The sequence below is a fragment of the Anolis sagrei genome, chromosome 13, assembly GCF_037176765.1.
Source record: "Anolis sagrei isolate rAnoSag1 chromosome 13, rAnoSag1.mat, whole genome shotgun sequence".
Taxonomy (NCBI): domain Eukaryota; kingdom Metazoa; phylum Chordata; class Lepidosauria; order Squamata; family Dactyloidae; genus Anolis; species Anolis sagrei.
The window spans coordinates 18,781,162-18,792,530 of record NC_090033.1 but is presented as its reverse complement, the minus strand read 5'-3'; the positions used below and the strand labels follow the sequence as shown (position 1 = coordinate 18,792,530).

Below are 11,369 nucleotides of genomic sequence, written 5' to 3'. Positions count from 1 at the left end.
AACGTAGGTATCCTTCATATCATATAGTTTCAAACTCTCTACTTCTTTTGATGAAGAAGACACAACCATGGCTGTTGACCACCAACATCATGGCTATTGACCACCATGGCTGTTGACCACCACTAGACTTGTGAATGGATCTCTTCAAGGAACCAAAGTCATTTCACTTGGTTGGACTTCCATATCTTTCCTCAGTTGACCACCAACATCATGGCTGTTGACCACCATGGCTGTTGACTACCAACATCATGGCTGTTGACCACCATGGCTGTTGACCACCACTAGACTTGTGAATGGATCTCTTCAAGGAACCAAAGACATTTCTGAGAGATGATTTCACTTGGTTGGACGTCCATATCTTTCCTCAGTTGACCACCAACATCATGGCTGTTGACCACCATGGCTGTTGACCACCATAGCTGTTGACCACCAACATCATGGCTGCTGACCACCATGGCTGTTGACCACCAACATCATGGCTGTTGACCACCACTAGACTTGTGAATGGATCTCTTCAAGGAACCAGAGTCATTACTGAGAGATGATTTCACTTGGTTGGACGTCCATATCTTTCCTCAGTTGACCACCAACATGATGTTGGTTGGTTGGACATCCATATCTTTCCTCAGTTGACCACCAACATCATGGCTGTTGACCACCATGGCTGTTGACCACCAACATCATGGCTGTTGACCACCACTAGACTTGTGAATGGATCTCTTCAAGGAACCAAAGACATTTCTGAGAGATGATTTCACTTGGTTGGACCATATTTTTCCTCAGTTGACCACCAACATCATGGCTGTTGATCACCATGGCTGTTGACCACCAACATCATGGCTGTTGACCACCGTGGCTGTTGACCACCACTAGAATTGTGAATGGATCTCTTGAAGGAAACAATGTCATTTCTGAGAGATGATTTCACATGGTTGGATGTCCATATCTTTCCTCAGTTGAGCACCAACGTCATGACTGTTGACCACCATGGCTGTTGACCACCACTAGACTTGTGAATTGATCTCTTCAAGGAAACAAAGTCATTTCTGAGAGATGATGCCACTTGGTTGGATGTCCATATCTTTCCTCAGTTGACCACCAACATCATGGCTGTTGACCACCACTAGACTTGTGAATGGATCTCTTCAAGGAACCAAAGTCATTTCTGAGAGATGGTGTCACTTGGTTGGACGTCCATATTGTTCCTCAGTTGACTGCCAACATGATGTTGGTTGGTTGGACGTCCATATCTTTCCTCAGTTGAGCACCAACATCATGGCTGTTGACCACCATGGCTGTTGACCACCAACATCATGGCTGTTGACCACCACTAGACTTGTGAATGGATCTCTTCAAGGAACCAAAGTCATTTCTGAGAGATGGTGTCACTTGGTTGGACGTCCATATTGTTCCTCAGTTGACTGCCAACATGATGTTGGTTGGTTGGACGTCCATATCTTTCCTCAGTTGAGCACCAACATCATGGCTGTTGACCACCATGGCTGTTGACCACCAACATCATGGCTGTTGACCACCACTAGACTTGTGAATGGATCTCTTGAAGGAACCAAAGTCATTTCTGAGAGATGATGTCACTTGGTTGGACGTCCATATCGTTCCTCAGTTGACCACCAACGTCATGGCTGTTGATCACCATGGCTGTTGACCACCAACATCATGACTGTTGACCACCATAGCTGTTAACCCCCACTAGACTTGTGATTGGATCTCTTCAAGGAACCAAAGTCATTTCTGAGAGATGATTTCACTTGGTTGGACGTCCATATCTTTCCTGAGTTGACCACCAAAATCATGGCTGTTGACCAACACTAGACTTGTGAATGGATCTCTTCAAGGAACCAAAGTCATTTCTGAGAGATGATTTCACATGGTTGGACGTCCATATTTTTCCTCAGTTGACCACCAACATCATGGCTGTTGACCACCACTAGACTTGTGAATGAATCTCTTCAAGGAACCAAAGACATTTCTCAGAGATGATTTCACTTGGTTGGACGTTCATATCTTTCCTCAGTTGACCACCAAAATCATGGCTGTTGACCACCATGGCTGTTGACCAACACTAGACTTGTGAATGGATCTCTTGAAGGAACCAAAGACATTACTGAGAGATGGTATCACTTGGTTGGACGTCCATATCGTTCCTCAGTTGACCACCAACATGATGTTGGTTGGTTGGATGTCCATATCTTTCCTCAGTTGAGCACCAACATCATGGCTGTTGACCACCATGGCTGTTGACCACCAACATCATGGCTGTTGACCACCACTAGACTTGTGAATGGATCTCTTCAAGGAAACAAAGTCATTTCTGAGAGATGATTTCACTTTGTTGGACGTCGTTATCTTTCCTCAGTTGGCCACCAACATCATGGCTGTTGACTAGCATGGCTGTTGACCACCACTAGACTTGTGAATGGATCTCTTCAAGGAACCAAAGACATTTCTGAGAGACGATTTCACATGGTTGGACGTCCATATCTTTCCTCAGTTGACCACCAACATCCTGGCTGTTGACCACCACTAGACTTGTGACTGGATCTCTTCAAGGAACCAAAGTCATTTCTGAGAGATGATTTCACTTGGTTGGGCATCCATATCTTTCCTGAGTTGAGCACCAACATCATGGCTGTTGACCACCACTAGACTTGTGAATGGATCTCTTCAAGGAACCAAAGACATTTCTGAGAGATGATTTGACTTGGTTGGACGTCCATATCTTTCCTCGCTTTCCAGTGAGATGATTCGGTCCCCAAAATCAGGGTTCATATCTCTACTTGATGCTGAATTTTGTGCTTTCCACCAAAGTTTAGAAATAGAGTTTAAGGGAACGTGGTACCAAAGGCGTAGTAGAAGATGAGGTGGATGAAGAATCAGTTCAGCTCTTGCGTTGGCTTCATTTCTGTCTCCGTTTCCTCTCTTCATAGTCCTTTGATGTAATCTGTTGTCTCGCGCACAATCCGTTCCGCGGACGGGAAGGATAACAACCCATATCCGAAGAGGATGGCGACGCCGTGGAAGCCGTTCTCCACGTGGACCCACTTCACCGGGACCCCGTTGTCCTCCAGCCGCCTCTTGTACAACAACCCATCGTCCCGGAGGACGTCGAACTCGCAGGTCAAGATGTACGTCTGCGGGAGCTTCGCGATCGTCTCGTCCGGGGCGAAAAGCGGAGAGAAGTTCTCCTCCAAGACGGCTTTCATCTCCTCGTAGACCTTGGGCTTGAACTCGTACAAGCCGGTGTCTTGGGGCCGGTAGCCCCTCGCTTTGAATTCCTCGGGGATCAAGTCCGCGCTGACCCACTTCCGGTATTTCTTCAGGACGCTCTCCGGGACGTGGCGGCTCTCCAGGACGTCGTCGATGACCGAGGTGCACTTGTTGAGGTAAAGGCAACAGAAGTAGATGACCGTCTCCCTCCAGAGGATGGGCACTTTGCTGTTCTGCTGGTAGGACGGCAAGTAGAAGTCCATGCCCTGGAGTCCCGGGTAGATCAGGACCTGGGAATGGATCCGGGGGAGGTCGCTCCGGGAGACCAGCAGCTGGCAAATCCGGGTGGCAAAATTGGCTCCGCAGCTGTCCCCGGAGACTACGATCCGGGAGGCGTCGACGTTGTAGTCAGCCACGTGCTTCATGAAGTGGACGGTGGCCTTCTCGCACTCAACGTACTGGTTGGGATAGGCGTGTTCCGGTCCCAACCCGTACCTAAAGAGGATGACAGTGATACGGTGTCATCTACATACAATAACGTATTTGCTATTCTCTTTCCTTCCTTCCAGCCATCATTTCTTTCTCCTTCCTTCCTCCCTCCCCTCCTTTCATTCTTCTCTCCTTCTTCCTTCCTCCCCTTCTTTTCTTCCTTCTTCTATTCCTTCCTTTTTCCACCTCTTTCTGCTTCCTTCCTCCCCTCCTTTCCTTCTTTCCTTCCTTTTTCCACCTCTTCCTCCTTCCTTCCTTCCTTCCTTCCTTCCTCCACTCCTTTCCTTCTTCTTTCCTTCCTTTTTCCACCTTTCTCCTTCCTTCCTTTTTCCCCTAGTTGCCTTCTTCTTTCCTTCCCTTTTCCACGTCTTTCTCCTTCCTTCCTCCTCTCCTTTCCTTCTTCTCTCCTGCCCCTTTCCACCTTTTTCTCCTTCCTTCCTTCCTTCCTTCCTTCCTTCCTTCCTTCCTTCCTTCCTTCCTTCCTTCTTCCCCTCCTTTCCTTCTTCTCTCCTGCCCCTTTCCACCTTTTTCTCCTTCTTTTTTTCTCCCTCCCCTTCTTTCTTCCTTCCTCTATTCCTTCCTTTTTCCATCTCTATCTCCTTCCTTCCTCCCCTCCTTTCCTTCTTCTTCCTTTGTTTCTTCCTTCTTCTATTCCTTCCTTTTTCCACCTCCTTCTCCTTCCTTCCTTCCTTCCTTCCTTCCTCCCCTCCTTTCCTTCTTCTCTCCTTACTTCGTTTCTTCCTTCTTCTGTTCCTTCCTTTTTCCACCTCTTTCTCCTTCCTTCCTTCCTTCCTTCCTTCCTTCCTCCCCTCCTTTCCTTCTCTCCTTCCTTCGTTTCTTCCTTCTTCTATATCTTTCTTTTTCCACGTCTTTCTCCTTCCTTCCTCCTCTCCTTTCCTTCTTCTCTCCTGCCCCTTTCCACCTTTTTCTCCTTCCTCCCTTCCTTTCCTTCTTCTCTCCTTCTTTCTTCCTCCCTCCCCTTCTTTTCTTCCTTCTTCTATTCCTTCCTTTTTCCACCTCTTTCTCCTTCCTTCCTTCCTTCCTTCCTTCCTTCCTTCCTTCCTTCCTCCCCTCCTTTCCTTCTTCTCTCCTTACTTCGTTTCTTCCTTCTTCTGTCCCTTCCTTTTTCCACCTCTTTCTCCTTCCTTCCTTCCTTTCCTTCTTCTCCCCATCCTTCTTCTCTCCCCTTTTTTCTTCCTTCATGTATTCCTTCCTTTTTCCACCTCTTTCTCCTTCCTTCCTCCCTCCCCTCCTTTCCTTCTTCTTCTTTCTTCCTCCCTCCCCTTCTTTTCTTCCTCCTTCTATTCCTTCCTTTCTCCCTTCCTTTCCTTCTCTCCTTCCTTCGTTTCTTCCTTCTTCTATATCTTTCTTTTTCCACGTCTTTCTCCTTCCTTCCTCCTCTCCTTTCCTTTTTCTCTCCTGCCCCTTTCCACCTTTTTCTCCTTCCTTCCTTCCTTCCTCCCTTCCTTTCCTTCTTCTCTCCTTCCTCCCTCCCTCTTCTTTTCTTCCTTCTTCTATTCCTTCCTTTCTCCCTTCCTTTCCTTCTCTCCTTCCTTCGTTTCTTCCTTCTTCTATATCTTTCTTTTTCCACGTCTTTCTCCTTCCTTCCTCCTCTCCTTTCCTTCTTCTCTCCTGCCCCTTTCCACCTTTTTCTCCTTCCTCCCTTCCTCCTTTTCTTTCCTTCTTCTCTCCTTCCTCCCTCCCTCTTCTTTTCTTCCTTCTTCTATTCCTTCTTTTCTCCCCTCCTTTCCTTCTCTCCTTCCTTCGTTTCTTCCTTCTTCTATATCTTTCTTTTTCCACGTCTTTCTCCTTCCTTCCTCCTCTCCTTTCCTTCTTCTCTCCTGCCCCTTTCCACCTTTTTCTCCTTCCTTCCTTCCTTCCTTCCTTCCTTCCTTCCTTCCTTCCTTCCTTTCCTTCTTCTCTCCTTCCTCCCTCCCTCTTCTTTTCTTCCTTCTTCTATTCCTTCCTTTCTCCCCTCCTTTCCTTCTCTCCTTCCTTTGTTTCTTCCTTCTTCTATATCTTTCTTTTTCCACGTCTTTCTCCTTCCTTCCTCCTCTCCTTTCCTTCTTCTCTCCTGCCCCTTTCCACCTTTTTCTCCTTCCTTCCTTCCTCCCTTCCTTTTCTTCTTCTCTCCTTCCTCCCTCCCTCTTCTTTTCTTCCTTCTTCTATTCCTTCCTTTCTCCCTTCCTTTCCTTCTCTCCTTCCTTCGTTTCTTCCTTCTTCTATATCTTTCTTTTTCCACCTTTTTCTCCTTCCTTCCTTCCTCCCTTCCTTTCCTTCTTCTCTCCTTCCTCCCTCCCTCTTCTTTTCTTCCTTCTTCTATTCCTTCCTTTCTCCCCTCCTTTCCTTCTCTCCTTCCTTCATTTCTTCTTTCTTCTATATCTTTCTTTTTCCACGTCTTTCTCCTTCCTTCCTCCTCTCCTTTCCTTCTTCTCTCCTGCCCCTTTCCATTTTCTCCTTCCTTCCTTCCTTCCTCCCTTCCTTTCCTTCTTCTCTCCTTCCTCCCTCCCTCTTCTTTTCTTCCTTCTTCTGTTCCTTCCTTTCTCCCCTCCTTTCCTTCTCTCCTTCCTTTGTTTCTTCCTTCTTCTATTCCTTTCTTTTTCCACCTCTTTCTCCTTCCTTCCTTCCTTCCTTCCTTCCTTCCTTCCTCCCCTCCGTTCCTTCTTCTCTCCTTCCTTCGTTCCTTCGTTCCTTCCTTCGTTCCTTCCTCCCCTCCTTTCCTTCTTCTCTCCTTCCTTCGTTTCTTCCTTCTCCTGTTCCTTCCTTTTCCCACCTCTTTCTCCTTCCTTCCTTTCTCACCTCCTTTCCTTCTTCTCTCCTTCTTTCTTCCTCCCTCCCCTTCTTTTCTTCCTCCTTCTATTCCTTCCTTTCTCCCTTCCTTTCCTTCTCTCCTTCCTTCGTTTCTTCCTTCTTCTATATCTTTCTTTTTCCACGTCTTTCTCCTTCCTTCCTCCTCTCCTTTCCTTCTTCTCTCCTGCCCCTTTCCACCTTTTTCTCCTCCCTTCCTTCCTCCCTTCCTTCCTTTCCTTCTTCTCTCCTCCCTCCCTCCCTCCCTCTTCTTTTCTTCCTTTTTCTATTCCTTCCTTTCTCCCCTCCTTTCCTTCTCTCCTTCCTTTGTTTCTTCCTTCTTCTATTCCTTTCTTTTTCCACCTCTTTCTCCTTCCTTCCTTCCTTCCTTCCTTCCTTCCTTCCCTCCGTTCCTTCTTCTTCCTTCGTTCGTTCGTTCCTTCGTTCCTTCCTTCCTTCCTTCCTCCCCTCCTTTCCTTCTTCTCTCCTCCCTTCGTTTCTTCCTTCTCCTGTTCCTTCCTTTCCCTCCTCTTTCTCCTTCCTTCCTTTCTCACCTCCTTTCCTTCTTCTCTCCTTCTTTCTTCCTCCCTCCCCTTCTTTTCTTCCTCCTTCTATTCCTTCCTTTCTCCCTTCCTTTCCTTCTCTCCTTCCTTCGTTTCTTCCTTCTTCTATATCTTTCTTTTTCCACATCTTTCTCCTTCCTTCCTCCTCTCCTTTCCTTCTTCTCTCCTGCCCCTTTCCACCTTTTTCTCCTTCCTTCCTTCCTCCCTTCCTTTCCTTCTTCTCTCCTTCCTCCCTCCCTCGTCTTTTCTTCCTTCTTCTATTCCTTCCTTTCTCCCCTCCTTTCCTTCTCTCCTTCCTTTGTTTCTTCCTTCTTCTATTCCTTTCTTTTTCCACCTCTTTCTCCTTCCTTCCTTCCTTCCTTCCTTCCTTCCCTCCGTTCCTTCTTCTTCGTTCGTTCGTTCGTTCCTTCATTCCTTCCTTCCTTCCTTCCTCCCCTCCTTTTCTTCTTCTCTCCTCCCTTCGTTTCTTCCTTCTCCTGTTCCTTCCTTTTCCCTCCTCTTTCTCCTTCCTTCCTTTCTCACCTCCTTTCCTTCTTCTCTCCTTCTTTCTTCCTCCCTCCCCTTCATTTCTTCCTTCTTCTGTCCCTTCCTTTTTCCACCTCTTTCTCCTTCCTTCCTTCCTTCCTTCCTTCCTTCCTCCCCTCCTTTCCTTCTCTCCTTCCTTTATTTCTTCCTTCTTCTTTTCCTTCCTTTTTCCACCTCTTTCTCCTTCCTTCCCTCCTTTCCTTCTTCTCCCCATCCTTCTTCCCTCCCCTTTTTTCTTCCTTCATGTATTCCTTCCTTTTTCCACCTCTTTCTCCTTCCTTGCTTCCTCCTCTCCTTTCCTTCTTCTCTCCTTCCTTCTTCCTCCCTCCCCCTTCTTTTCTTTCTTCTTCTATTCCTTTCTATTTCCCCATCTTCCTTCTTCCCTCCCTCTTTCGCCTCCTTCTTTCCTCCCACCTTCACTCCCTTCATTCTTCACTCTCTCTTCCTACCTTCCTTTCTTCCTTTTTCCTTCCTTCTTTCCTTCCTTCCTTCCTTCCTTCCTCCTCCCTCTCCCTTCTTCCTTCCTTTTTTCCTCTTCCTTCTTCACTCCCTTCATTTCCTCCCCCTCCCTTTTTCTTCCTTCTTCTATTCCTTCCTTTTTCCTCTTCCTTCTTCCTTCCCTCTCTTCCATCATTTCCCTTTCCTTCCCTTCCTTCTTCTATTTTTCCATCTTCCTCCCTCTCTACCATCTTCCATTTCTTCCTCATTTCCTCTCCCCCTCCACCTTTCATGCTTCTTCTCTTCCTTATTTTCTTCCGCCCTTCTTCATTCCATTCTTCTCTCTCTCTATTCCTTCATGGATTCTTTCCATCTCCCTCCTTTTCTCTCTTTCTTCTTCCGTTCCTTCTTTCTTTTCTCTCTCCCTCCTCCTTCCCATCCTTTTTTCATCGCTTTCTTCTTTCCTCCCTTCCTCCCTCCTGTTCTCCCCTTAATTTTTCTCTTTCTTTTTCTCCCTTCCCTCCTTTTCCTCTCCTTTCTTCCTCCCTCCTTCCCTCTTTCCTTCCTTCCTTTCTTCCTTCTTTCCTCCCTCCCTTCTATATTCCTTTCTTTCCTTCCCACCCTCTATTCTTCCCTTTTTTCATAGAATCATAGAATCAAAGAGTTGGAAGAGACCTCCTGGGCCATCCAGTCCAACCCCATTCTGCCAAGAAGCAGGAATATTGCATTCAAATCACCCCTGACAGATGGCCATCCAGCCTCTGTTTAACAGCTTCCAAAGAAGGAGCCTCCACCACACTCCGGGGCAGAGAGTTCCACTGCTGAACGGCTCTCACAGTCAGGAAGTCTTTCTTTCCTTTCTAAATATCTTTACTACAACTCTCATCATTTCGTAGCCATCACAGTTAGAGGGGTGTCGAAATGCATTAATTCTGCTGTCCGGACACTTTGCATCCTCATGGTAAACGGATCTGAACGTAATAGCAAAACCGCCACTTACTCCACCGCCACGACCACCGCGTCCGCTTCTCTGGAAATATGCCGCAATATTCTTTCATAGCAGTCTGAAAGTGAACCCAAGCAAGTTAGGATACTGTCCTTCAAGCAAAGAACCAAATCAAATGAATGATTGGGAATCATCAGTTTCAGTCTCTGCAGAGAAGCAATAAAAGATCACTTGCACACTCAGTGTCAGACTTAAGCAAAAGGAGAGTGGTTACAGGATGTCAGACTTAAGCAAAAGGAGAGTGGTTTCAGGATGTCAGACTTAAGCAAAAGGAGAGTGGTTACAGGATGTCAGACTTAAGCAAAAGGAGAGTGGTTACAGGATGTCAGACTTAAGCAAAAGGAGAGTGGTTTCAGGATGTCAGACTTAAGCAAAAGGAGAGTGGTTACAGGATGTCAGACTTAAGCAAAAGGAGAGTGGTTACAGGATGTCAGACTTAAGCAAAAGGAGAGTGGTTTCAGGATGTCTTGCTGCCCCTCAACCCTCTTTTTCTTCCTCTTCCTAGCACCAAGAGGCTCCGGCGGTGGTGAGGAGGAGGAAGAGGAAGGTAAAGAGGGTGAGGGAGCAGCTCTTCTTCCTTCCTCACTCTCTTTGTCTTCCACTTTCTGGGGCTTCTTGCTGCCGCTTGGGCCCTGCGATCAAGGAGGCAGCAGAGGTGTCACACCGCCTCCTCACCCTCCTTACCTTCCTCATCGCCTTCCTTTGGTGCCAAATGGCACCAAGAGGCCCTGGCGGTGGTGAGGAGGAGAAAGAGGAAGGTAAAGAGGTCAAGGAGGGAAGAAGAGCCACCCCCTCGGCGTCTTTACCTTCCTCTTTCTTGTCACCGCCGGGGATTCCTGCCGCCGCTTGGGTTCTGCGATCAAGGAGGCGGCAGAGGTGTCGCACCACCTCCTCATCCTCTTTACGAGGAAGAGGAAGGTAAAGAGGGAAAGGAGGAAAGAAGACCCGCCTCCTCACCCTCTTTACCTTCCTCTTCCTCGTCGCTGCCGGGGCCTCTTGCTTCCAAGTGGCACCAAGAGGCCATGGCAGTAGCGAGGAGGAGGAAGAGGAAGGTAAAGAGGGTGAGAAGGGAAGAAGAGGCACCCCCTCACCCTCTTTCCCTTCCTCTTCCTCATCGCCACCAGGACCTCTTGCTGCCACTTGAGCCCTGCGATTGAGGAAGTGGCAGAGGTGTCGCGCCGCCTCCTCACCCTCTTTACGAGGAAGAGGAAGGTAAAGAGGGAAAGGAGAAAAGAAGACCCGCCTCCTCACCCTCTTTACCTTCCTCTTCCTCATCGCCGCCAGGACCTCTTGCTGCCACTTGAGCCCTGCGATTGAGGAAGTGGCAGAGGTGTCGCGCCGCCTCCTCACCCTCTTTACGAGGAAGAGGAAGGTAAAGAGGGAAAGGAGGGAAGAAGACCCGCCTCCTCAACCTCTTTACCTTCCTCTTCCTCGTCGCCACCGGGGGCTCTTGCTTGGGCCCTGCAATTGAAGAGGGAAAGGAGGGAAGAAGACCCGCCAAGTGGCACCAAGATGCCCGGGCAGTGGTGAGGAGGAGGAAGTGGAAGCTAAAGAGGGCGAGGAGGGAAGTACAGTCACCCGCTCAGCCTCTTTACCTTCCTCTTCCTCGTCGCGGCCCGGGTTTCTTGTTGCCACGTGGGCCCTGCGATTGAGGAGATGGCAGAAGTGTCGCGCTGCCGCCTCACCCTCTTTACCTTCCTCTTCCTCGTCACTGATGGAGGCTCTTGCCGCCAAGTGGCACTAAGAGGCCCTGGCAGTGGCTAGGAGGAGGAAGAGGAAGGTAAAGAGGGCAAGGAGAGAAGAATACCCGCCTCCTCACCCTCTTTACCTTCCTCTTCCTCATCGCCACCAGGACCTCTTGCTGCCACTTGAGCCCTGCGATTGAGGAAGTGGCAGAGGTGTCGCGCCGCCTCCTCACCCTCTTTACGAGGAAGAGGAAGGTAAAGAGGGAAAGGAGGGAAGAAGACCCGCCTCCTCACCCTCTATACCTTCCTCTTCCTCATTGCCGCCAGGGCAGAAGAATATCCGCCCCTTTGGCCTCTTGACCTTCCTCTTCCTCATCGCCCCTGGGACCTAGGGCTGGGCGGTTTCGTTCGTTAATTTTGTATATCGTTTTTTCCCCCGTTAATTTCCCATATACGAAACGATATCAAACTTTTTTCCAAACCCGGAAGTGTATTTTCAAAATCGAAACGGCATGCGCCAAATATTTTTGTATTTCCGTCCATTTCGGAAATACGTAAGATGGCTATGCTTGCTGGGAGCTCTCCTCTCTCTCCTCTCCTTCGCCAGTCAGAGCCTGAAAGAGGAGGAGGAGGAGGAGGAGAGGGCGG

General features: G+C 48.4%; 1 protein-coding gene across 1 annotated transcript in view; it reads right to left on the bottom strand.

Annotated features, from left to right (window-relative positions):
* Positions 1–2,648: 2,648 nt before the first annotated feature.
* The window catches only part of LOC132764905 (arylacetamide deacetylase-like 4), a 34,291-nt gene continuing 25,570 nt past the window's right edge, over positions 2,649–11,369 (bottom strand). Inside the window, exons 3-4 of the mRNA XM_067472858.1 lie at positions 9,031–9,094; positions 2,649–3,723 (exon numbers count right to left, since the gene is read on the bottom strand). Coding sequence (XP_067328959.1) covers positions 2,943–3,723; positions 9,031–9,094 — 845 coding nt within the window. The 3' untranslated portion in view covers positions 2,649–2,942. The remainder of the gene's footprint in view (positions 3,724–9,030; positions 9,095–11,369) is intronic.